The following is a 25558-nucleotide window of genomic DNA, read 5'->3' as shown; positions in this document are numbered from 1 at the left end:
ACCTTGCTATGCTGTTAAATATTTGTGGGGTTCCCTTTTGATTTCCTAATATTTTCTCATTCTCTTTGCTCTTGTTGCCTTTTTCATCCCATTTGTCTGTATTCTTTAGCTGATGTTTGTCTCCTGTTCTCTTTTTTTTTTTTAATATCGCTTTGCTTTGTCATCTATAGGCAAAGTTTTTTCCCTGGGGTGGGGGAGTCCAGAACTAGAGGGCATAGATTTAGGGTGAGAGGGGAAGATATAAAAGAGACCCAAGGGGGAACATTTTCACGCAGAGGGTGGTACGTGTATGGAATGAGCTGCCAGAGGAAGTGGTGGAGGCAGGTACAACTGCAACATTTAAGAGGCATTTGGATGGGTATATGAATAGGAAGGGTTTGGAGGGATATGGGCTGGGTACTGGCAGGTGGGACTAGATTGGGTTGGGATATTTGGTCAGCATGGATTAGTTGGACCGAAGGGTCTATTTCCATGCAGAACATCCTTTATTGTAAATTCCTTTAAACAGCAATGTATTTGCAATGCTTTGAAAATTTGAACTGTATATGGTTGTTTTAAATTGTGCCTTAATTAAATAATTTATTTTTTCTGTTCTTAATAGTTAGCACTAAGAGCTGGGAATGAAAAGGAGGAAGGAGAAACTGCTGACACAGTTGGTTGCTGCTCACTCCGTGTTGAACACATTAAGTTGAATGAAAATGATAAAGGGCAGCAGTGTGTGGTAGAATTTGACTTCCTTGGAAAGGACTCAATCAGATATTATAATAAGGTTCCAGTGGAAAAACAGGTACAGAGCTCATTTCCACTACATAACATTATCCATCATATTAACTTGCTTTAGTCTGATTTAAGTCAGTTACTTAAATCTGATTGTTTAGTCCCAAAATATGATTGTTTAAAATCTCTACAAATTCTTTGCGTGATTAGTGTATCAAATTGTAATATTGAACCATGCAGATAAGCATGGGAGAGGCAATGGCATAGTGCTAATGTTACTAGACTAGTAATTCAGATGTTCAGATGAATGTTCTGGGGAACATTCCACCTTGGTTCAGATTCCACCTTGACAGATGAAATTTGAATTCAGTGAAAATACTTAATTAAAAAAGCAAATCCTTGCAAAAATGCTGGTTTACTAATGTTCTTTTACTGTAAGAAACCTGACCCATAGCAATGTGTAAACACTCTTGACTGTTCCCTGAGTCATAGAGATGTACAAGTCACTCCATTCAAGGGAAATTAGGGATAGCAATAAATGTTGGCCCAGCCTGCAGCGTGCATACTCTATGGACAAATTTCTAAAAGAACATATGGGTTATGTGGCATTGAATTGAGTGGATTGCTAAATAGACCATAATTTACTCATACTAACTCAGATATTATCAACTCCTAGTCCTTACATGAGTAAGGTTAAAATCTGGCTGAGTTTCATGGATTGATGAACATTTAAGATTTGCAGATGGTGTACCAGCAGACCACACATTTCGATAAACACTAATTTAAGTGAAACAATAGTTGCTCATAGGTTCCTTGATCATAGTGAAATATGAAAACCAGACTGCCAAGTATCAAGTGATAATCTAAACCTTTTGAAAGGTGTAATAAAAAAAAAATTCTTCATTTACAGTTATTAGAAAATGACTATTATAAGATATTTGCAGGATTGTGGTGTTCTTGCTCCTCCTCCAAATTTGAGGATTGCAATGCTATTGTTTAATTCCTTGTCTTGTTCCACTTGCATTTAGTTAAATTGGCAACATGATTTAAACCTACCAGATCTGCATGACTTGATGCTACAATAGTTCACCTACTCCAGCTGCAAGCTTCTGCCAAACATCGCAAATGAGATTATGAACTTGCTATAAGGCATTAACAAAAGCACAGCCTAGATTATAACAGTGATGCTGCTAGTTGCTTGACTATAGTGATTCACAAATTAGGATACATGAATCCTAGTGTTATCTGTAGTGACTTCAGAGGTGATCTGCAAAATGGAATGCAAGTGCTGATTGAGCACTTAAGTGAATGAGCAGCAGCCAGAAGTCAACATGCGAGTTGGGACTTGATTGCAGCATGACCTGCATCCTCACCCAGAAGGGAAATGCCCAAGGCTATACTGTAGAGAAAAGTATATTTTCTATCCTTGCTAAATCCCCTGAGCCATTGAGTAAGGTGCTCTTAGTTCATCAACTGACTACTTCTACCATGGGGTACCTCCATCTGTAACTCAATAATATTTACCTTAAAAAATGAATATAGAAATTAGGAGGAGTAGTAGGCCACTCTGCTCCTTTAGCATGCTCCACCAAACAGGGAAAGACTTCAGAAGTCTGAAGAACAAAGTGATGTGTGATCTAGTGCATGAGTCACATGCAATGGATAAGGCTAATGGGATGCCATTCTTTAATACAATTGGAATTAGACACATAAAGATGTTATGCTTTGATTATATAGGGCGTTGGTGAGCCAAATACTTGTGTAGTTTGGTCTCTTTTAAAGAAAGAAAAGAAATGCATCGGAGGCAGTTCAGAAAAGGTTTGCTGGACTGATACCCGGAACATGAGTTCTCTTGGGTGACTTGACTGGACAGGCTGGGAATGTTTCCATCAAAGTAGAGTAAGGGATCACTTAATTTAGTGGGTGATTTAAGATTTTGAAAGGTTTTGATAAGCTGGACATGCAATGATATTTCCCCTTGTGGGTGAGTTCATACTGGAAGGTATGCCTTTTAAATTAGGGGTTTCCCTTTTAGGACAGTTGAGCACTTTTCTATGAAAGTGTCATGATTTTGGAACACTCTGCCCTAAAAGGGCAGGGTCATTGAATATTTTTAATGGAGGCAGTTAGATTTTTGTTAGGTAAGTGAATAAGGTTATCGGGGCATAAATGGGCATATGAAATTCAGATCACAAACAGTTCAGTCATGATTTTCTTGAATGGTGGAACATGTTTGCAAGGTCAAATATCCTTTTATAGTCCTGTATTTCATATATTCATGTTGTCTCTAATATCTTCCATCTCTGAGAACCTGTAGTTTCTTGCTTTGTCTCCCTCCCTTCTTAAACAGAGGTTACTATTTTCCATTCTAATTAAGCATTTTCTAAATTGAGAGAATTTAGAAAAAGTAACACCAATGTATAAACTATCCCAGCTGTTTCTTTTAAGCTCCTAGAGTGTATTCGAGCAGAACCCATTGGATGTCTGCTCCAGCTCCAACAATATTCTGATTACTGCTTCCCTAGTGATTCTAATTTTCTTGAGTTCCTCCCTCCCTTCTTTTTATTGATTCTGTAGTGTTACTTATTTCTTCTTAGTGAAATCCGATGTAAAATATTGGTTTAATTCATCTGACATCTCCTTGTTTTCTATTAATTTCACAGTCTCCGCTATATACCACTGTTCATTCTGTTAACTTGTTTAAAATACAGTTCAGGTATTCTTTGCGTGTCTAAAAATCGGAAAGACCTAACAAGTGAAGGTCTTTTTCAAATGTGGACCCGAACAGACCTGTAGACGCACTGACTTCAGGCGGTTTGGCAAAGAACTTCACTTGGCTGAATTGGGCCTAAAAGCAAAGTGTTTTCCCACTGGCCCAAATTCTGGTTTCTGCAGGTCCGTTTGGGCCAAGCAAAGATGTTTTTTCTAAAGGACTCAAACGGACTGATGGGGGACTATATCTGAGAAAACATTCTTCATCTGAAAGACTTGGTCCTGAGATTTTCAAAGTGATTCTTGACCTTTTTACCTATAGAAATCTTTACTTTTGTTGTATATTTCCAGCTAGCTTACTCCCATACACTCATTTTTCCATCATTAATTTTTTTGTTTAGTGTTTTTTTTATATCATGTTCAATCTTCTGACCTGCCACCTTTTAAATTTGGTTTTGATTTAAACTTTTTAGCTAACCCAGATTGTAAGATCTGTCTTTGGAACTTAGTGTAAAGTTGCTATTCTATGCGTTCTGAAATATCCCTTAAATGTCTGCCACTGCATTTCTAGTAACGCATCTCTTGACCTAATTTGCCAGTTCACTCTATCTGCTTCTGCTTTCATGCCCTTTATTGAAGTTTAAAGTACAAGTCTTCGGCACACTTTACTCTCCCTCATTGTGTAAATTTCAAATGTATTGTGGTCACTGGTACCCTGAGTGCTTATTCTGGCATCACCAGTCCTATTTCATTGCACATAACAAGTCTATTATAAACTGCTTTCTGGTTGACGCCTGGACATCTTGCTGTAAAAAACAGCATATTTAAATTCATTTGTCCAAATTTATCGCCCAAATTTGGGAGAAAAATATCTATTCTGACCACTTTGTTGTATTTCAGGTGGACTTCTCACTTGACTTTTTATTGAACATCACTAAAGTCTAGGGAGTGACTGGTATTTTCTGCAAAGTGGAGTGCAGGATTAAATTGACTTGTGTGTTACTAATTCTGAATTATGATGAAATAGTAATGATCACATTGTCTTTCTACTTTAAAGTTATTTACAGCATTGAAGGTGGCTATTCAGTTTATCAAGTCCATGGTGGTTTACAGAATAGCCCAGTGAGTACTACAGCTGTGCCTGAAAATGTCAGCCATGGCTCATTTGACATTCTCCCTTCCGGGTCAGTGGGTTGTGGGTTCAAGCCACAGTTTAGAATCGAGTCCATATCTACATTTTGCACTATTAGGGTTATGACAGTGAGATGAGATGTTAAAATTGAAATTCTGTCTGATGCCTCACCTGGGCACAAAATATTCCATGGGATGTTTGAAAAAGAGCTCTGTGTTTTGACCAACGTCTAATCCTCAGCCTTATTAATTAGGGAAATTTATTTGGCCATACATCTCATTGTCCCACAGCAATGGTGTACAATTAGTTCTCCACATTTCCTGAATTATAATCATGACAATTCAGGAATATTTGGTATTGTGTGTAAACAGTTTGTGACACCCTGAATTCGTGAGAGGCACCCGAAAATGTTCTTTATTTCTTTCGTTTACTTGTATTTGTACATTTGTACAACATTTACAATTCCAGAGTGATGTATTTTTTGTATTTCTTTCTACCAGGTGTTCAAGAATCTAAAATTGTTCATGGAGAATAAGGATCCTACAGATGACCTGTTTGACAGATTGAATGTATGTTGTATTTAGATGTATTTACATTAGTGAGGTTGACAAATATGCAATTTCATCATCCTTTAATATAGCTAAAGTAATGTATTTTCTTTTAGACCTCGGATTTGAATAAACACCTTCAGGAGTTGATGGAAGGGCTCACTGCCAAAGTGTTTCGAACATACAATGCCTCCATCACATTGCAAGAACAATTGGCTGAATTGACTGATCGTAAGTGAATAATTATCCTATCAGTGAACATTTTTGATTACGAGGGTTGGTATCGCTCTCACCTCTTCAGTCAGGACGTTCTGGTTTTAAATTCAGTTCCATGGCTTCAGCCCAAAAATCAAGAAGACAGTCCAGTGCTGGGGCAGTGCTGCATTGTTGGAGTGCCATCTCTCAGGTGGGACTTTAAAGTGAGTCCCATTTGACTGCTCTGATGGGTGTAACAGATTCCATGGCATCTCTTCAAAGAAGATCAAGAGAATTATCCCCAATATATCTATACTTCAAACATTTTTGGCCAAATGATCAGATCTCTTGAGACCAGATTTGTAACTGGAGATGCACACAGGGACTTTTTAAGGGGTCCTGACACGATATATGCAAATTGCCCAGGAAGTTATCTATGACCCTCTGTAAATGCCTTAGTCTGAGCTGGAATCAAAGACTTCAGACACACCTGCAGTACTTAACTGGGTTGTCACCTATGAAATATTACAAAGGTCAAAACCTAGTCTTTAACACCTGGACTGAAAACCTGATCTGAACATCTGACCTGTGTGCCTGCCCTAACCTGACCTGCTTCTCTCTTTCACTAATGTTAAAACTGGAGCTTTAAGCTTACCATATGGCAGCAAGTGCAGCACAAAGTGATGTGTTAGTTCTTCCCCTAACTCCTCTCTGACAGAGTTCCGCAATGGACATTTCTATGAAGATCATGCCCACAAGAATCTTGTATAGCAAATCATTGAATTTATAAGCACAACAATTCAGTGGTCATTGTCACTGCTCAAAAGATCCATGCCTGCATTTTCTGACACTACACTGGAACAGAAAATGTGTGCTTCTGACATCACGATGCTGCCATCCATTTGCTGCACCGCTTGCAAACTTCCCTTGCTGTGCCCATTCGCTCTGAAAGGACAAGGTTTGGGTGCTGGCTGATGAGAGGGTTGACAGGTGGGACAATGAGTGGCAGACAGCGCACTAACTAAGGCAGTGAGATTTGGAGTGGGGCAACAATTGGCAGTCATTCAAAATACTGTTCTGTCACTGGCAGTGACATGACCACCACTGAAACCTCAGGTCTGCTGTAACCTGCATGTCAACAAACATAACCTGTTCTAAAAGCAAGTGAACATTTTTGGCATGCAGTGCTATGTTAATGTCCACAGAGGGAGTGAGTTCTCTTTAAAATTGTCATATAAAGAATAAAATCCTTAGGCCCGGTGTTCCTTTTCCAAAGCTTTCATTTGCTCCAAATTATTCACTCTGGTGTGATAAACCTGTGAGAATTCTATGGAGAAGTGTTGTTATAGTCCCATGTCTTATTGTAATGCTTGAGTGCTAAGGTTTTGGCTGACATTCCAGTGAAGTACTGAATGACTGCTACACTCTGAAGCCCTACCTTTTGAATGAAACATTGAACCGAGCCTCAGTTCTTTCAGGTGATGTAAAGAAACTACTTCAATAAAGAGCAGGGAACTTGCCTCCTGTGTTGTGGCTTCTATTGATCCTTTAATTAACATCACAAAGAAAGTTCTAGTTATTAGTACATTGCAAAATTAAAGCAATGAAATGAGAAGTGCTTTATACCCCAAGTGTAGTGTAAATCTGGAACATTTTTTTCCTCCCACCAAAAGACTGGATGCTGTAAACAATTCAAGCTCTCAAGAAAGATAATAGATTTTTGTTGGACTAATGCATCAGGCCAGATAAAAGTTGAATAGGTGGAATTGAGACCCAATTCAGCCATGATGAAATTGAATGCTCAAATGACTGAATAACCCATGATTTTTCACAACATGGCAGAGCTATGTGACAGCTGTTCTTTTCAAAATATTACCTGAAATATTTAATTTGCAGCTTTACAATGATGCAATTAATTGACCAGTGATGTTGCTTGCTTGCTTCTTTTTCAGCTGAAGAAAGTATCGCAGAAAAAATCCTGTCTTACAATCGAGCCAACAGAGCAGTGGCCATTCTTTGCAACCACCAGAGGACACCCCCGAAAACGTATGAGAAATCCATGAAAAATATTCAGGCCAAGGTAAGTTTCTGAAATAAAATAACAAAAAATCATGTTTGTCATTGTTGTAGATAAATAAGTCCTTGACATTAGTACAGCGTCATTCATTTTTCTTGGATTCTGTGCAACTTCTCACCATATCTTAATTCCTCAAAACTTTCAAGATTATAGAATCTTTACAGCATGGAAACAGGGTATTCAGGTCATCGAATTGCACACCAACCCTTTGAAGAGCATCCAACCAGAGCCACCTCCCTACGCTATCCCTTTTACCTGCATTTCACATGGCCAATCCACCTAGCATGCACTTGCTGGACACGATGAATGATTTATCATGGCCAATCCACTTAACCTGAACATCTTTGGATTGTGGGAGGAAACTAAAGCATCTGGAGGAAACCCACACAGACTCTGGGAGAACATTCAAACTCCACAAAGACAGTCACCCAAGGATGGGATGGAATCAAGGTCCCTGGACTGAGGCAGCCGAGCTAACCATTGAACTACCATGCTGCTCGATATATTTGAATCCCATTTCCATTGTCTAGTTGAAAGATTCCATTACTTCCACAATTATTTTTTACTTCTGGAAACATTTCATTGAACTTCTCAAAGTTTCTAACTTACTGGGTTGTTAACTTTATCCAAAGTCTCCACTATAGTGAACAACCCATTATCCTTAGTTTTTAAAATATCAATTAGGTAATCCAAAGTTTGTGAGAAGATTTGTAGCTTGGGTGCTAGTTGTTGTGGTTCTGTTCGCCGAGCTATGAATTTGTGTTGCAGATGTTTCATCCCCTGTCTAGGTGACATCCTCAGTGCTGAGGAGCCTCCTGTGAAGCGCTTCTGTGATGTTTTCTCCGGCATTTATAGTGGTTTGTCTCTGCTGCTTCCGGTTGTCAGTTCCACCTGTCCGCTGCAGTGGCTGGTATATTGGGTAATCTCTTAAACTAAACAGGATGCTTTTGAATCACTTTAAGATACTGTGCCATAACTTTGGAGCCACTTACAGTTTACTTACCACTAGCTACAATCCTTAGCAGACTTGTTCCTTCATTTTTTTGACATGGTATCATGGGTTATAAACTCTGCATTTTTAAGTGAATGAATTCTTCAACATTCTGTGACAAAATAGAGAATACGTTTTCCTGCAACAATTGAGAGCTTCTAAGATAGCCCTGCCACAGATTGTAGCTAGGATGTTGTGGTATTTGTAACTCCTCATGTAGCTATAATTGTTTTGAAATAAAAATTTAAAAATCCACACAAATAGTACTGAATGAGTGTTAAATTATTTGAAACATGCTTTACTTATTAGCAGAGTATTTCCAAAGCCTGTCTTGTAATGACATTTGATACAGTATATGGTAGCATGCCTATGTCTGAGTCTGGAGACCCAGATTCAAGACCTACCTGCTCCAAAGGTGTGTCACACCATCTCTGAATAGGTGATTAGAAAATATCTAGAAGATAGAGATTCAGCACCATCTATAGCTGTAATGTGGAACTGTAGTAGCATTCTCTTCCAGCTTCAGCATTGGCATTAGCAGTGGATACCATAATCTATCTCAGTGCCACTTAGCTAGAATTCTGACGCATACTACTTTCCAGTGCATTTAATGAGGACTTACTGAAGACTTACCCGATTTAATTGATGTCTGTTTCGGCTCACACTTGGGAAATGTTCAGTGTGTGAGTAGCTATAGATAAACCTTGCTCTGGAAGAAGAAGAAAGGGAGACTCCCTGTCTGACAGATGAACACACAAATTATTAATAGGAATAGTGGTCTCTAAATGGAACAATAACAATTTTATTTTTAAAAAGTAGTTCATACTATCCTATTCATAGATTGAAGCCAAAAAGGAACAACTTGCAGTGGCAAAGAAAGATCTAAAAAATGCCAAGGTGGATCATAAAGTTAAAAAAGATGAAAAATCAAAACAGTGAGTATTTCTTGAACATGCTCTCTCAGATTAATTAAATAACCACTTATTAAAACAATGGCCTCCAACAGATGGAATAAAATGTGTTGATCTCTGTTTTGTAGTTTAACTAGCAAAAAGTAATTGTCTATTTTTATATATTCACTTAATCTGTTTTAAAGTTTTACACTGTTTAGTTGGTTAAATATGTAATATGGAGCTGGCCCTCAACAGTCGTTTTCCCTGGCACAAAATCCTCTTCTCCGTTTCGGCATTTTCAGTTGTTGTCACCAGATAGTTCTAAGTTTCCATAACCCTTTCCATAAGAGAATGTTTCCTGCCATTACCCTGAATGTCCTGGCTCTGTTTCTAATATTATACTCCATTGTCTGGATTCCTTCACATTTTGAGTGAAAACCAGTCAAAGCAAAACGGAAATGGATGCCAGCCATGTTTTGTATTTTATTCACTGGATGAGAACATCACTGGCTCGGTCAGTATTTATTACACATCCCTGATGGTCCAGAGGGAAGTTTGAGAGTCAACCACCGTGCTGTGGGTTTGAAGTCTCGTGTAAGCCAGACCGGATAAGGATGGCAAATGTCCTTCCTTAAATGACATTAGTGAACCTGATTGGTTTTTCTGACAATTAATAATGGATTCATAATCATCGTTAGACTCTGCCATGACAGGATTCAAACCTGAGTCCCAGAGACAGTAGCTGAGCCTCTGGATTAGGAATCCAGTGATAATACCACTAGGCCATCACCTATCCTTGTGTGGCACAGTAATGACGAGGAGATGAAGTTATGAATTGTATCCTAGCATCAGTTAAGAAAGTAAATGTATTGCGATGGAGGTGATAAAACAGAGGTGAAGGTTTAGCTGAAAGTGAGATATCTTAAGTTTGCTATTATTTCTTTTAAAAAAAAAAGGGATGATTTGCTTATGCTGTTAATCCAAGGAGGCTAGGAATAAAAGTAACACTTGTTTAACATGTCCTGTTCTAAAATGACTCAATTCTTTAAACAGAATGGTAGAGAAGAAGAAAAAACATTTACAGAGGATAGAAGAACAACTAATGAAATTGGAAGTTCAAGCAACTGACAGAGAGGAGAACAAGCAGATTGCATTGGGCACTTCCAAACTCAACTATCTTGATCCCAGAATCACTGTTGCTTGGTCAGTAAGAACTAGCCAGCTTTTGGCATGCAGTACTACCTGAAACTCGGTTGAGTGTTGGATTGTTGTAATTAGATGTCCTGCATAATCTAAACTAGAAGAAATTAAGTTACTCAGGCACGATACTTGTGTGTCAAATAGTTAGTTTTCGAGACAAAACTTTATATTTTTCATTCTTTTCTTTATATTCCAAACATCAGGACTTGAGTCCTGATCTTTCATGTTACCTGGACGGGAATTTAACTAAACCCAATTAGCCCTTATTCCAGTATTAAATGTTTGTATTGTCTTTCCTGATTTATGAAATGATTGCATTTATCCAGCAATTCTACAATGTGCATATCCCTTTACATTTCTTGTCTTTGAAGGTGCAAGAAATGGCATGTTCCTATTGAGAAGATCTACAACAAGACACAGCGAGAGAAATTTGCCTGGGCCATTGATATGACTGATGAAAATTTTGAATTCTAAAGAAAAAGTGCTTATTGAAAAATAAGTGCGCAGTATCTCAGGGAGTGGAAAAAAAATCTGTACTTGAACACTGTTCATCGAATTTGTTTCTTTCAATATGTTAAAATGTTTTTTTTTTCAGTGGCTTTGTTGCACAGTTGATGGAAAATGTTAATTTGAAAAAATTAAGATGAAAGTTTTGAAATATGTAAAGCTTAATGAAAGTAAACGTTTTGGCTTAACAGTGCTGTATCACAGCATGCTTTGATAAGTGCATATTGAGAAGTGATGAGTCTCTTGAGAGAAAGCATGCAATTAAATGGTGCCTTAGTGCATCTTGCTATTATCTAAAAGACGTTCATGTTAACCTGCAAGTTCCCTCTAAACATTTGTTTTGGAAGTTGCGGGCAGTTTGTTTTAAATGCATGACCCTTGTTTTGTGTAGTTATGGCCATATGCAAATGATAACTTAAAGGGGCTGACCTTTGTGTGGTCTGAATTGGAATGCAAGACTTTGTGAAGCTCCGAAGAGATGATGGTTACATGAAAAGTGCACAACCATTGCAATTGTGTATGAATATTGCACAACATAAAGCAGAATGTAGTATCTCAGTCTAGCTCAAGCTATTCTGGAGAAAAGTATAGAACAAAACAAAAACAATTGAATGGAAACCATACCCTGAAAGAAAGCTAGAAAACTCAAGCATCTAGCCCTCCTGTTTGTAGATTAGTATAGTCTAGGATTGGGGTCAAGTAATCCCTATATTTTTAGGCCTAAAAAGAAAACCAAGGGAAGCAAATTAATTGTAGATTATAATCTAAAAATATTATGCTTATATATGGCATTATATATGTAATGTGTAATAAAGTCACTTAAAACAAGAAGAAACGTTGCTTGAAAATATCTGAGGAAATTACTTTTTTAAAAAAAATCATGTACTCAAAATCTTACCCTATGCTGGACTGGAAGAAATAACGAGTTTAAAGACCAACTGGAAAGGCGACAGTCAAAAGACAATATTGAAAGTCTCTCCTTACACTAAATCTAGTTTCAAGAATAAGATTTTCTGATAAATGTATTCTTCTTCCCAACACCATCTAAGTATTAAGTAAATCTGAAGAACTAAGTGCTGGAAAAATACCAGACCCACACAAAAAGAAACCAGCAAGCGACTAAACGAATCTCAAACCTTGACCTCTTAACCTTCTCATCATGGTCACAATACCATATAAGCAAAAAGGGAATATTTACAATCTGTTCTCTTTTGTAATTTGTGTCCCTTATTTGAATTTACTTTTACTAACTTGTAATGTGGCAGTGTAATATTTGCTTACACGACAAATGTTCCACCTTGGAATTAATAAAAAAAAATCCAATACAGAGCCTCCAAGAAATAGTTGTGTGGAGAGTTTGTTAGGTGTGATTTGACCAACCTTGTTTGAGAATGATGTGTATTCTGTCCAGCGTACCACAAATGAGCTCAGTTTACCCAAGGAGGATAAAACCGGATCCATTGCAGACAATTAACGAAGGGCAATGAGATGTAGTATCTATTAATTGAACTATCAAAATCTGTTCTGGAAGACTTGAAAGCGCAGACCAGCTACAAATAAATTCAGAATGTTTCATTCTGCTTCAACCAAATGTTTTCAACATATCACCACAAATATTAAAATAATGCAGATTAATGATCATTGGATAATTTGGATGAGGAAACCCATTCGATTCATCTTAATTCATTCGGGACTGGATGCTATATTCGAGATGTCATCTGGAAAGAGTATGAAAACGTTTGATTACTATCTTCTCTGACAATTGTTTTGACTATATAGTTCAACATCCAATTTATGACTTCTGCATTGGTTTATTTATTGTATATCCTAAAACAAAGATCCGTATTATACTTGTTTATTTCAGTGTTCACAGAATAAGTGTGCTCTTTTTTGGTATACTTGCATTTAATTGCACCTACTTTCCTGGTTACTTAATTTATTTCAATTAATTCTGCACCAAACTTACTTGCTTTCTGCCTTTGAATTGAGTTCTGAATCTGAATTTATGTAAATTAAAATCTTCAATAGCACTGTGCAAATCCTTTTTAAAAACCTATTAATAAAGGCCCCATGAATCTTGAGCAAATCCCTTCTTAATCCTAGCTGTTCAGTGTAATATTCCATATATTAGTCATCTGTATTATGTCATCTTATCAACTGTCCTTTGGAATTCCAAGTACACTATATCAACAGGTTTATCCATTTTGTTTGGTATTTCCTGAATGGTCTGTAATAATTTAAACTAGAATTTTCTTAAAAGGCTTGTGATGTAATTAATTAATCCCTTTGATAAATATTGATGCCCGGTATACTACTTATGAGGTCTGCTTTCTAACTTTTCTATTTGGCATAGTAAATTCTGATTTCAGGACCACATCCACCTTTCTCCCAAAGTCATAAGTACAAATGTGGAACATAAATGCTGGCTGCTAACCCTTCCCCAGAAGAATGTGTTTTAGCCGCTCTGTAACATATATTTGATCTTAGCACCAGGGAGGAAATGCCTGTCTGTTCCCCTTACTATCACAATGCTCCTGTTTTCTTCCTCTCCTGCTGTACACTTCAGTTCGCTCACATTACCAAAAACATGGTTCTGACTGCACTCCCTTAAGAAACCTGTGCCCTCATCAGCTTCCAAAATAGAGAACCTCTTTGTCAGCAGGACCTTAGCAGATTCCTGCAAAATCTGTTTGTTTCCCTTGGATTGTCTGATGGTCACCCCATTCTCTTCCTTCTAGGCTCTTAAGGAAGTCTGAACATCTCTTCCATGTAATTCTCAGCCTCCTGGATATACAAGAGTGTCCCCAGCCACCCAAGCTCTGAAACTCAGAGCTTAAGTTTCTACAGGAGATGAAAGCACTTCTTGCATTATGTATATCCAGGACACTGGTCAGATCTATGACTTCATAGATATTGCAGGCTGCATATTCCATCCAACTGACTTGTGTTGTGATGCCTTCAACTTAAACTTCATGTTACTTGTGTACTTAGACTAACGTTAAAGGAACCAAGTTAAAGACTACTTCCCAACCCAACTTTGCTAACATATTCCTATATTATTTGGCCTTGACATTCACATTCTCAGTTAATGCTTTTCTTTTTTGTTAAAAAAAAAATTCTAATCACTAACTAACCAAACAATACATCACTGTAATGTCATTGTTTTTTTTGTTCCCCCTAATTGGATGTTCTCCCAAAGCTGTAGCTGTTAAACCTATTAATCCTCTCATTGCAGTGTTGAAGTTGAAGGTGAGTTTGAGATGATAGTGACAATTGTCTCTTGGGCTTACAAAGAGAAACCTTTCATAAAACTCAATTAAGTTAATACTTGGCCAAAATATTCTAAGATTCAGCTGCAGGTTCCAGTTCAGGATGGCTTGAAACTTTGAGAACTAACTTTCAGGTAGTGGTATAAATATACGAATGTTTGTGTACCACCACCTCTAGTAAGTTTTTTTAAATTGTCCACCATTTTTCCCAACTAGATGTGGCAGGACTGCAGAGTTTATACCTGATCCATTGGTTGTTAAATCATTTAAGAGTAAGTGACGACTGCAGATGTTGGGGATCAGTGTCCAAATGTGTTGTGCTGGAAGAGCTCATTCCTCATGAAGAGCTTATGCTCGGAATGTTGACTCTCCTGCTTGGATGCTGCCTGACCGACTGTGCTTTTCCAGCACCACACATTTTGACTCTGTCAAATCCCTTAGCCTTGTTGATTTCATGCCAATTCCACTGTTTGGCACGGAAGTAGTCCCTTCTCTGGGGGAAAAAAAAGTGTACCTTTCAAAGGTTGATACCTCATTTTTCAGTGTGCCTGGTTTTTCTTGTGGTATGCCCTTCTGCACTCTTCATTGGGCAAAGATTGATCTCCTGGATTTAAGGCAATGGCAAAGTCGGCAATATACAGGGCAATGAGGTTATGTGGTTGAACACAAGTTTTGCTACTGCTGATGATTCACAGCACCTCATGAATGCCCAATCTTGCATTCCCAGCTCTGTTGGAAGTCTATTCTATTTAGCACAGTGATAGTGCTGCACAACACAATGGAAGCCATCCTCAGTATGGAGACTGGACTTCAACTCTGCAAGGACTAACTTTTAATTAGAGTTTTATTGAAATCAAATTTGACATGTGCCTTGCTACAAATGGAACTCATGTCACAATAAACACTTACCCAGTGCCTTGGATTACTAGTCCAATGATATTACCACTGTGCCACTATTTCTCCTGAGAGAACAAGATGAGATCATTAATTAATTCTGTCTTACTCTATATGACCAGGATACCTCAGAGCCAGGTGCATATTGGTACAGCTGAAGAAGGCTCTCTGTTTGTACTTTATCGGGATGTATGTTTACTGGCAAAAGTTGAAATTTGGAGCTAGGAAAGTGCTGAAGCAGAAAGAGTGACTCCACACAGGACAAATATTGCTGTTAGTAGACTTCAGAGCTGAAAATGTGTTGCTGGAAAAGCGCAACAGGTCAGGCAGCATCCAAGGAGCAGGAGAATCGACGTTTCGGGCATGAGCCCTTCTTCAGGAATCACTCTCAGCTTAACCACCTTCCACCTATCGAATTTCCAACGCCCTTTTTCCCCCCCCAGTCCCTCCTCCCTACCTTATATCTTAGCCTGCTTGGCACACTTTCCCTGCGAATCCTGTTAGTAGATTTCAGGCAATTAGAGCTCAGGTAAATTCCAAGAAAGCAGTAGCTTTGTGCCATGGAAAGAGGGCTACAAAAAAAATCAATGCATTGATATTTCAGTTCTACATGAAAATGTGAAGTGGGTGTACAGGCAGCACTTTTACTTGATTTGGGTGAGAATGGCTGAAAACTCAGAGGCATCCTACTTTTTTAAAAATGGAAGCTTGCCAGGAATTAAAACTTTGTACTCTTGGGAACTTCAGGTTCAAATCCCAAGGAATGAGCAGTGTGTGAAGCATCCAGGTTCGATTTCAGTCTTGGACAATTGGCTGTGTGGGTTTCTTCCAGGTGCTCCAGTTTCCTCCCACAATACAAAGATGTGCAAGTTAGGTGAATTGGCCATGGTAAATAGCCCATAGTGTTCAGGGATGTGTAGGTTAGGTGCATTAGTCAGGGGTAAATATAGGATAATAGTGTAAGGGAATGGATCTGTGTGGATTACTCTTCGGAGGGTCAGTGTGGACTTGTTGGACTAAAGGGCCTAATTTCAAACTGTAGGGATTCTATTCTATTTGTGTGAACTCCAAGACTAGATCTGCAAAAGTGAAGAATTGGAATCCCCTGCAAAGAAGACAGAATCTTATTGAGAAACAAGAAGAGAAATTGCTGGAAGCATCTGTGGAGAGAAAGCAGTGTTAACGTTTTGGAACCAATGACCCTTCTTCAGAACTCATTGTTGCCAGGAAAAGGTTGGCATATTTGCTAAATGTAGGGTGAAACGAGGGGACTGGGTAAATGATTGGTGAAGATGGAGCCCGGAGAGAGAGAGAACAGTTGGGCAGACAAAGAAGTGAGTAAACATTAGCCTGGGAGGATAAGTAGCTGCTAATGGCGGCCATTAGTGGCTGACTATGGGTTATTTGTAGTAGCAACCCATGTGATGACAAGGCCTGGGATATGGGGATTGGGGTAAGGACATAGGAGAAAGTGAGGTCTGCAGATCAGAGCTGGAAATGTTTGCTGGAAAAGCGCAGCAGTGCTGCCTGACCTGCTGCGCTTTTCCAGCAACACATTTTCAGCATAGGAGAATGTGCTCAGGCCCTAAAATTGTTGAACTTGATATTGAGTTCCCCAAGTGGAAAACATGATACTGTTCTTCCAGCTTGCACTGAGCTTCACTGGGCACTGAAATAAGCCTGAGACAGTGATGTTGGCCAGGGAACAGAGTGGTGTGTTGAAGTGGCAGGCAACTCTATGATCAGAGTCATTTTTTGAGGACAGAACCTGAATGTTATGCAAAGCAGTCACCTAGTCTGTGTTTGGGCTCTCCAATATAGAGGAGACCAAGTTGTGAGCAGTGATTGCAATAGACTAGATTGAGTGACGTGCAGGTAAAGCACTGCCTCATCTGGAGGTTGTGTTTGGGCCCTTGCTTACTGAAGAGGGATGAAGTAAACAGGAAAGTGTTACACTTTCTGTGATTTCATGGTAAGGTGCTTTGGGGGTAAGGGGACCTGTTGGGAGTGAAGGAAGAGTGGACCACAGTGTCCTGAAGGAAATGGTCCTTGTGGAAAGCTCACAGGAGAGAGTGGAATGTGTCTGGTAATGGACTTCCTGCTGGAGGGAGTGGAAATGATAGCTAATGATCCTTTGGATGTGGATGCTGATGGGATGGTAGGTGAGGATGAGAGGGGCCCTATCATGGTGTAGATGGGAAGATTGGGTGACAGCCAAAGAATGGGAGATGAGTTGGACATGGTTGAGGGCCCTGTCAACCATTATGGTGGGGAATCCTCGATTGAGGAAGAAAGTAAATATTTTGGAGACCCCTCATCGAAGTTAGCATCATCGCAACACGTGACAGAGACGGAGGAACTGGAAGAATGGAATAGAGTTTTTACAGGAAATGGTGTGAGGATGTATAGTCAAGGTACCTGTAGGAGTCATTGGGTTTGGAATGGATATTAGTGGTGTGAAGAGGTGTATTTTGCCCTCATTTTCTTTTATGAAGAAAGGTTGAGATAGAGATGCCAAGCAGTCTGCTCAAAGCCAATAAAGTAAACAGCTAAGTGAGGCCTTGAGTTTTATTTTATGTTGGAAGCCTGCGTGGGTGGGGTCATACTCCCACAGGAATTTTAGTTTTAGATTTCTGCAGTTGCTGACGTTTTGAAGTTGGATGTGGAAATTCTTATTCCTTTCTCTGTTACAGCTAAAACTTGGGATTCTATTCCTGCTGCTCGAATTGCATATCAGATAATCTATTTTATTGAATCTGTCTTGCCAAGTGAGTGTTTATGGGATGTTACTATATTGGAACAGTTAATTAGTAGTATTCAATATATATATATAATTTTGTTAGGCATTTAAGTAGAGGTACCATTAAACCAATTCTTTTACTTTTGTTTTGTCTGTATTTTAACTGGTAATGAAAAAATAAAGTGTGTTTTGCTGAAAGTCTTGCAGCTTGACCAATCGAGTTGCAAATAAAATGCAATGTCTTACATTCTGGTCAGACTATATTTTGAGTATTGTGTGCAGTTTTGGACCTCATATCTCAGGAAGGATGTCCTGGAGTGTGTTCAGAGGACGTTCACGAGAGTGGTCCCAGGAATGAAAAGTTTAACGTATGAGGAATGTTTGAGAATTTTGGGTTTATTCTCAATGGAGTTTAATACGATGAGGGAAGATCTAATTGAAATATACTGGATCGAGTAGATGTTGAGAAGATGTTTCCATTTGTAGGAGAGACTAGGACCCAAGGGCACAGCCTTAGAGTAAAGGGAAGACCCTTTAGAAAGGAGACAAGCAGAAACTTCTTCAGCCAGAGAGTGGTGAATCTATGAAATTCATTGCCACAGAAGTCTGTGGAGGTCAAGTCATTGAGTATATTTAAGACAGAGATATATAGCTTCTTGAGTATCAAGGGGATCAAGGGTTACGGAGAGAAAGCTGGAGAAACTTATCAGCCATGATTGAATGCCAGAGCAAACTCGATGGGCTGAATAGTCTAATATCTGCTCCTATGTCTTATGGTCTTAAGTTAGGTCTAGGCTATCTTCTTAATATATTTTGAGGGAGTTCGGTCTGGTTCAAAACATATCCCCAGGAATTGAAACAGATGTCAAGCAAGGGAAGGGAGCAGTCAAAAATGGACCAGATGAAGGAGAAATCGTGGTGGAATTTGGAAGCAAAACAGATAAACTTTTTGATTTCTGGGCAGTCACTGGACCTGAAATGTTAACCCTGCTTTCTCTCCATAGAAGCTGTCAGACCTGCTAGTTTTCTTTTCAGCAATTTCTCTTTTTATTTCTGATTTCCAGCATTCACAAATCTTTGGGTTTTTTTTGAGTTTTAATGCGATTTGGTGACTCATTATGTCACTAACATCTGGTTGGGATCTATTCTGACTGCATCAACCATTTGAAGTGCAGTTTGTAAGGTGTCTGACCACAGTTTGGAGTCACAAATAGAGAAGATCCTGAATGCCCGAGACTAAGTTGTATATTTAGTGTCTCTGGCTTGGAATCAATGTTACCTGTTCATTATATTTATTTAGGTAATATTGGTTGTGTTGTACCAGTTTGTATAAGAAAATGTTTTATTAATGCTGTTTTAACTCAACAGTGGAATCCTCCAATTGTTTCCTTACCCTTGGTTCTTCTCGGCATTCTACTTAAATGATAGGATCTGGATTGATAGATCATTATCAAAGACCCAGTTTGTTAAATATCCTCATAAATGGGAGCATGGTAAATCTTATCTCTGCATTCGCTAGTGTGTTATACTATTTATTTCCAATGTGCTATTAATCTGTCCATCTTGTTACAAAGTCTGCATCCATTCAAATCAAGAAGCTTTAATCTTGTCATTTTATCATTTTTCTCCCTGCCCGCCCCTGTTTGCTGATGTTACTCTTGCTTGCATAATCTACCACTTCCTGTCACATTTTTCTTATCCAAGTGATTCCTCTGCACTGTTGTTTGGTCTTTCTCACGTATTTTCTAAATAACGCCTCACTTGAACTCTCCTCCACTTTTTAGTTTAAATTTCTCACTCCAGCCTTCATTATATTGTTTGGAGTCACACTGCTTAGTGGATACAAAAGGGAGAAAATATAAACAAATAAATGGTATTAGCTGTAACAATTTGGCTTATCAGATTAACTAAACATATGAACACACCCAACAATTCTTTAAAAAGAGATAAAAGAAAAGGTGCAGTCCAGATGCACATAAAATAACTAAAACCAGTTTAGCAACAGGTTTTTAAAATGTACTTCAGGAAAACAAATAGAGAAGATCCAGTAATGGGGATTTCAGATTCAGATTTAGATTATAAAATAAATCAGATACTTGGCAAAATGCTGGGTTTTCTTCACATTGGCAAACTTTGTTATAGTCATAGTTAAGTAACCACTGAGGTTGAAAAGAGCAAGAGAAAAGCAGTAGATTAGGTAGAACAGTTAGAATTGACTTGAGCATCCCCATCAACAAACATTCAATCTCTCCATCACCTCTCTCAGTAGCAGCATTGCAGAAATTCAGTAAGGCTCCTTAGCCCACTTCCATCCAAGCCCACTTCCACTTCTATTGAGAAGGACAAGGGTAGCAAAAAATTGGGAATATCATTACCTGCAAGTTCATCTTCAAACCAGTTACCAGCCAGACTTGGAAACATATCCCCATTCCTTCAGTACGACTGGGTCAAGATCCTGGAGCTCTCTCCCTAACAGCATTGTGGGTCGACTTAAACCGAATGAGCTGCAGTCATTGAAGAAGACAGTTTACCACCAATTTCTCAAGAGCAATTAGGGATGAACAATAAAGACAAGACAGTGACAGCATCCCATGGATCAGTTGAAAGAAATCTTATTTTAAATTGATATGGTATTTAGGGAGTACAGATAGAAAGAATAGGTAGAAAGAGGAACCGTGGAAGAGGCAAATAGAGTCATAGTCATTGAGATGTACAGCATGGAAACAGACCCTTCAGTCCAACACGTCCATGCCAACCAGATATCCCAACCCAATCTAGTCCCACCTGCCAGCACCCGGCCCATATCCCTCCAAACCCTTCCTATTCATATACCCATCCAAATGCCTCTTAAGTGTCACAATTGCACCAGCCTCAACCACTTCCTCTGGCAGTTCATTCCATACCAGTACCACCCTCTGTGTGGAAAAAGTTGCCCCTTAGGTCTCTCTTATATCTTTCCCCTCTCACCCTAAACCTATGCTCTCTAGTTCTGGATTCCCCGACCCCAGGGAAAAGACTTTGCCTATTTACTCTACCCATTCGCCTCATCGTGGGCGGCACGGTGGCACAGTGGTTAGCACTGCTGCCTCACAGCGCCTGAGACCCGGGTTCAGTTCCCGACTCAGGCGACTGACTGTGTGGAGTTTGCACATTCTCCCCGTGTCTGCGTGGGTTTCCTCCGGGTGCTCCGGTTTCCTCCCACAGTCCAAAGATGTGCAGGGTCAGGTGAATTGGCCATACTAAATTGCCCGTAGTGCTAGGTAAGGGGTAAATGTAGGGGTATCGATGGGTTTCGCTTCGGCGGGTCGGTGTGGACTTGTTGGGCCGAAGGGCCTGTTTCCACACTGTAATGTAATCTAATCTAAATCTAAATAATTTTGTAAACCTTTATAAGGTCACCCCTCAGCCTCCGACGCTCCAGGGAAAACAGCCCCAGCCTGTTCAGCCTCACCCTATAGCTTAAATCCTCCAATCCTGGCAACATCCTTGTGAATCTTTTCTGAACCCTTTCAAGTTTCACAACATCTTTCCAATAGGTAGGAGAACAGAATTGCAAGCAATATTCCTACAATGGCTTAACCAATGTCCTGTACAGCCACAACATGACCTCCCAACTCCTGTACTCAATACTCTGACGAATAAAAGAAAGCATACCAAATGCCTCCTTCACTATCCTATCTACCGATGACTCTACTTTCAAGGGGCTATGAACCTGCACTCCAAGGTCTCTTTGTTCAGCAATACTCTCTAGGACCTTACCATTAAGTGTACAAGTCCTGCTAAGATTTGCTTTCCCAAAATGTAGCACCTCACATTTATCTGAATTAAACTCCATCTGCCACTTCTCAGTCCATTGGCCCATCTGGTCAAGATCCTGTTGTAATCTGAGGTAATCCTCTTTGCTGTCCATTACACTTCCAATTTTGGTGTCATCTGCAAACTTACTAACTGTACCTCTTATGCTCGCATCCAAATCATTTATGTAAATGACAAAAAGTAGAGGACCCAGCATCGATCCTTGTGGCACTCCACTGGTCACAGGCCTCCAGTCTGAAAAACAACCCTCCACCAACACCCTCTGTTTTCTACCTTTGAGCCAGTTCTGTATCCAAAGGGCTAGTTCTCCCTGTATTCCATGAGATCTAACCTTACTAATCAATCTCCCATGGGGAATCTTGTAGAAAGCTTGACTGAAGTCCATATAGATCATATCTACCGCTCTGCCCTCATCAATCCTCTTTGTTACTTCTTCAAAAAACTCAATCAAGATTGAGAGTGAAGCGATTTCTCCCTTTATCACTACTGGCCTTCAGAGATACCTATTGGAAATGGTTTGGAGTCAATGGAGGATTAATGATGAGTGGAATAAAGCTGCAACAATGCTGAAGAGAATAAACAAACTAATTGGATTGTTGAGAGATGGAGAGTGAAGAGTCTAGCAGGAGAAGGTAATTGTAATTAGATGTAGGTGTAGTCGAAGTAATAGTGGGAATAAGCCGAAAAGATTATATAGTGAAAAGTTATTATCTGAGTAACATATTTTCTGTATATTCTCCATTCTAAATACGACTTGCAGTTGCTGGCTCTTTCTCCACTGCTGGTCGAAAAGAGAAAAGCAAGAGAAGAATAAAAGAACAAAGAAGCAAAAAGAAAGGTTATGAAGGCAAGCGAAAGTAAACAGAACCAAATAAAGAAAAGCAACATCATTAAAGTCATACAAATGATAGATAAGACTGAGATCATATTCTGCTCATAATAACAGCATTTAGGTTAAATAATAGCCAGTGCAAGATATGCAATAGTGACTGCATTGCAATCTTTATATAATAGGTTCTGATGAAAGGTCACTAACACAAAAGCAATAAACTGAGATTCTAAATGAAAAAGAATTCTCAAAATACTTAGCGAGTCAGGCAGCTTTTGAGACAGAGCCAACATTTCGAGTTGACATGACATTTCATCAGAATTTACGTCAGTTCTGATGAAATGTCACCCTGAACTGAAACATTAACTTCATTTCTCTCTCAATGGGTGCTACCTGATCTGTTGAGTATTTTGAGAAATTTTGATTTTATTTCTGAAGAAAGGTTATCCATTTATCTCTTAATACCAATTGCCTAATCTACTAAATATCTTCGAATATTTTCATTGTTCTTTATGCAACAATCCTGACCCTGTTATAACATGCTGACCTCTAATTTACTAATGCTGCATATTGCTAACTTCATATCGTATTCTCACTATTAATGAGTCAGTCTCAGAATTAAACTGATTATGAAAAGCTTTGTCTTACGAGCAATACAGGCAGATCACAGAGTTAAGTAGCTTAGATAAGTAAATAATAGGTAAACAGTGGCAAAAGCAAAAACACAGGTGCAGGCAAATGTCAAGAGTTTGAGAGTCCATTCAGTATTCTAACAACAGTGGGGTAGAAACTGTTGTGAAACGCTGGTGCATGTGTTCAGGCTTCTGTACCTTCTCCCTGATGGTAGAGTTTGTAAAAAAACACTGCTGGGTGGGATGGATTTTTAAGAATGCTGGTGGCCTTTCTTTGACTGCGGGCCTGGTAGATGGTATTAAATAGGGTGTTTCTGATGTTATGAGAAAGACTAAACGTAGGTTATACCAACTGTCCTTTAAGGCTTTACTGTGATTGTATGGAGATTAGTATGGTGTATGACAATCATTGTGAGATAGATAGGTGACCATAAAGATGGCCGTACTGTGCTAAATTGACTGTGGTTCATAATCACCAGGGAGGTCTCACCAAGTTTTGTACATGTATTTTTTGGTATATCTTTGTTTCACTTATCTGTCACCTCTCTGGTATGGTCGTTTCAAATCCAATTACTTTGCTGACCCTTCACATATTTCATACAAATAGGCTCCCGCATCATTCAGCATCTACTTTTCAATTGTCTTCTCTACCCTTTAGCTGTACCCAAAAAATAAGTAAATTTGAAGGCATTTGTTTCCAATAAAAAAATACACTATATCAATATTATATAATGGTTATCCCGCATCGTATTCTCTTCCACGTCTTTTTCACACCTTGTTTTAATCTACCCTCTTTCTCTCTAGATGTCGCTGTTTTTCATTCTTTCCAGCACATTTTTATCCCCCTTCTCTTCCACGCTCTTCCTCCCCCGAGCCAGTAATATTTCAGATTCCTGTCTCTGATCTCTTTCCGGCTGTGTGTGTATGTGCTGTTTCCTCTGGGCTCAGCTGTGCCTCTTGACCGTGTCGATTTCACTTGGAGCTGCACTGCCAAAATTCTAAAGAGGAGGAATACATATATATGCACATTTTTGCTATATGTGTATATATATACATACATAAATGTATGTCTGTGTATGTGTACGTGTGCCTGTATGTATGTAGATATACATTTCCCGGACTATTCCTCCATCTTCAATGCTCCTGCCAGCACAACCGAGGATTTGACAGCAACGGGAAGAACATCCAGACAACCAGGAAACAGGCAAGGATCCAGCACTGCATCATTTGAGCGAATTCACCGGCAATTTTTCTCCACGTTTGTTTGTAGGACTGTATATTAGAATTGGGAACGCCACTATCTACTTCCCTAACCCTGCCCAGCAGGAGTCTGCTTTACAGTGAAGAAAAATCCATGCAAATAAAAAGGGTCCGTTTATAATTCTGATTGGAAAACCTGTTTTTGTTTTTGATATTGAGTCACGTTCTTCAAACCTAAAGATAATTTCACGGATGATGCGCTGAAGATGTCAGGGTCCAGAGTCGGTTTTCCAAACGGATTTTTGCTGGAAGATGGAAGGATGGAAGCAGACGTTAGCAGAGTCATCCGAAACTTGGAGCTGGGCACTGTCATGACTTTATATTACCAGAAGAAATCGCAGAGACCCGAGAGAAAAACTTTTCAGGTGAAACTGGAGACTAGGCAGATCATCTGGTGCAGGACCAGTGACAAGATCGAAGGCGAAAGTAAGTGAAATAAAAGCAGCACTTGGATTGTTTGTAAAATGTTGGGCAGTGGGGAATATATAGGTTCTTGGTGTCTGAGGGTTCAGATAGGACCATCACATGCAGACAAGCTAACTAGGTTCTCCTGAGGGACACATACAAATGTAACCTAGTTTAAGTTCTCTCGCATTACCTTGTCATTCAGTGATGGTGTGGGAGGTCATACTTACTTATATTGGACAGTTGATTGAACCATGTATCTCAACAGAAATTTAAGGCTACGTGGGATGGATGTAACCTGTTGAATATGTGGGTGTGTGGGAGGCATTTGTTTAAATATACACTGAACACCAAATTTCGATTCCTGCTAAAATGTTACAATTCCTTCTAAAATTAGCTATCAATTCATTTCCCCTGCAGAAAGAAACACGAAGGATTTATTTTTGAGAAAGATCTTAGGTTGTTGATGTCTGCATTATAATGATTTGCAATTTGTAACAGCAAGATCATCTGATTTCATTGGATGATATATTTTGTTGGATACCAGAAGGATGGTTTAAACACTTTCAAAGTAGTACAGACTGGGAAAGGTAGCTGTCAAATAGTGGATCCCCAATAGGATTTGGAATTCCTGTTTTTCTGATTAGATTCACTGCACAGTTGTAGATTTCCCTCCTCTTCGGCAAGGATCAACTCTTGTTGAAGTCTATTTCCGTGTGCTTCTTACTTGGTACCTCAACC

The 25558-nt window shown here is 39.1% G+C and overlaps 2 protein-coding genes across 6 annotated transcripts in view; both read left to right on the top strand.

The window, feature by feature from the left end:
* The window catches only part of LOC122548918 (DNA topoisomerase 1-like), a 115974-nt gene extending 103134 nt beyond the window's left edge, over window positions 1-12840 (top strand). For 3 of the 4 annotated variants that reach the window (XM_043687893.1, XM_043687897.1, XM_043687895.1), the window contains 7 exons: window positions 602-787; window positions 5062-5130; window positions 5226-5340; window positions 7257-7384; window positions 9213-9307; window positions 10319-10468; window positions 10837-12840. In XM_043687893.1, the coding sequence (XP_043543828.1) occupies window positions 602-787; window positions 5062-5130; window positions 5226-5340; window positions 7257-7384; window positions 9213-9307; window positions 10319-10468; window positions 10837-10939 (846 nt within the window). In that variant the 3' untranslated portion in view covers window positions 10940-12840. Of the gene's footprint in view, window positions 1-601; window positions 788-5061; window positions 5131-5225; window positions 5341-7256; window positions 7385-7527; window positions 8119-9212; window positions 9308-10318; window positions 10469-10836 lie in introns of those variants that run through there. The other variant, XM_043687894.1, reaches the window with a different exon arrangement.
* Window positions 12841-24063: 11223 nt separating this feature from the next.
* LOC122548917 (1-phosphatidylinositol 4,5-bisphosphate phosphodiesterase gamma-1-like) overlaps window positions 24064-25558 on the top strand; it is a 206325-nt gene continuing 204830 nt past the window's right edge. For both annotated transcript variants that reach the window (XM_043687892.1, XM_043687891.1), the window contains exon 1: window positions 24064-24838. In XM_043687892.1, the coding sequence (XP_043543827.1) occupies window positions 24619-24838 (220 nt within the window). In that variant the 5' untranslated portion in view covers window positions 24064-24618. The remainder of the gene's footprint in view (window positions 24839-25558) is intronic.

This window comes from Chiloscyllium plagiosum, chromosome 4 (genome assembly GCF_004010195.1).
Source record: "Chiloscyllium plagiosum isolate BGI_BamShark_2017 chromosome 4, ASM401019v2, whole genome shotgun sequence".
NCBI classification, from domain to species: Eukaryota; Metazoa; Chordata; class Chondrichthyes; order Orectolobiformes; family Hemiscylliidae; genus Chiloscyllium; species Chiloscyllium plagiosum.
Note: the sequence above shows the minus strand (reverse complement) of the source record. Positions and strands in the feature narration are given on the sequence as shown.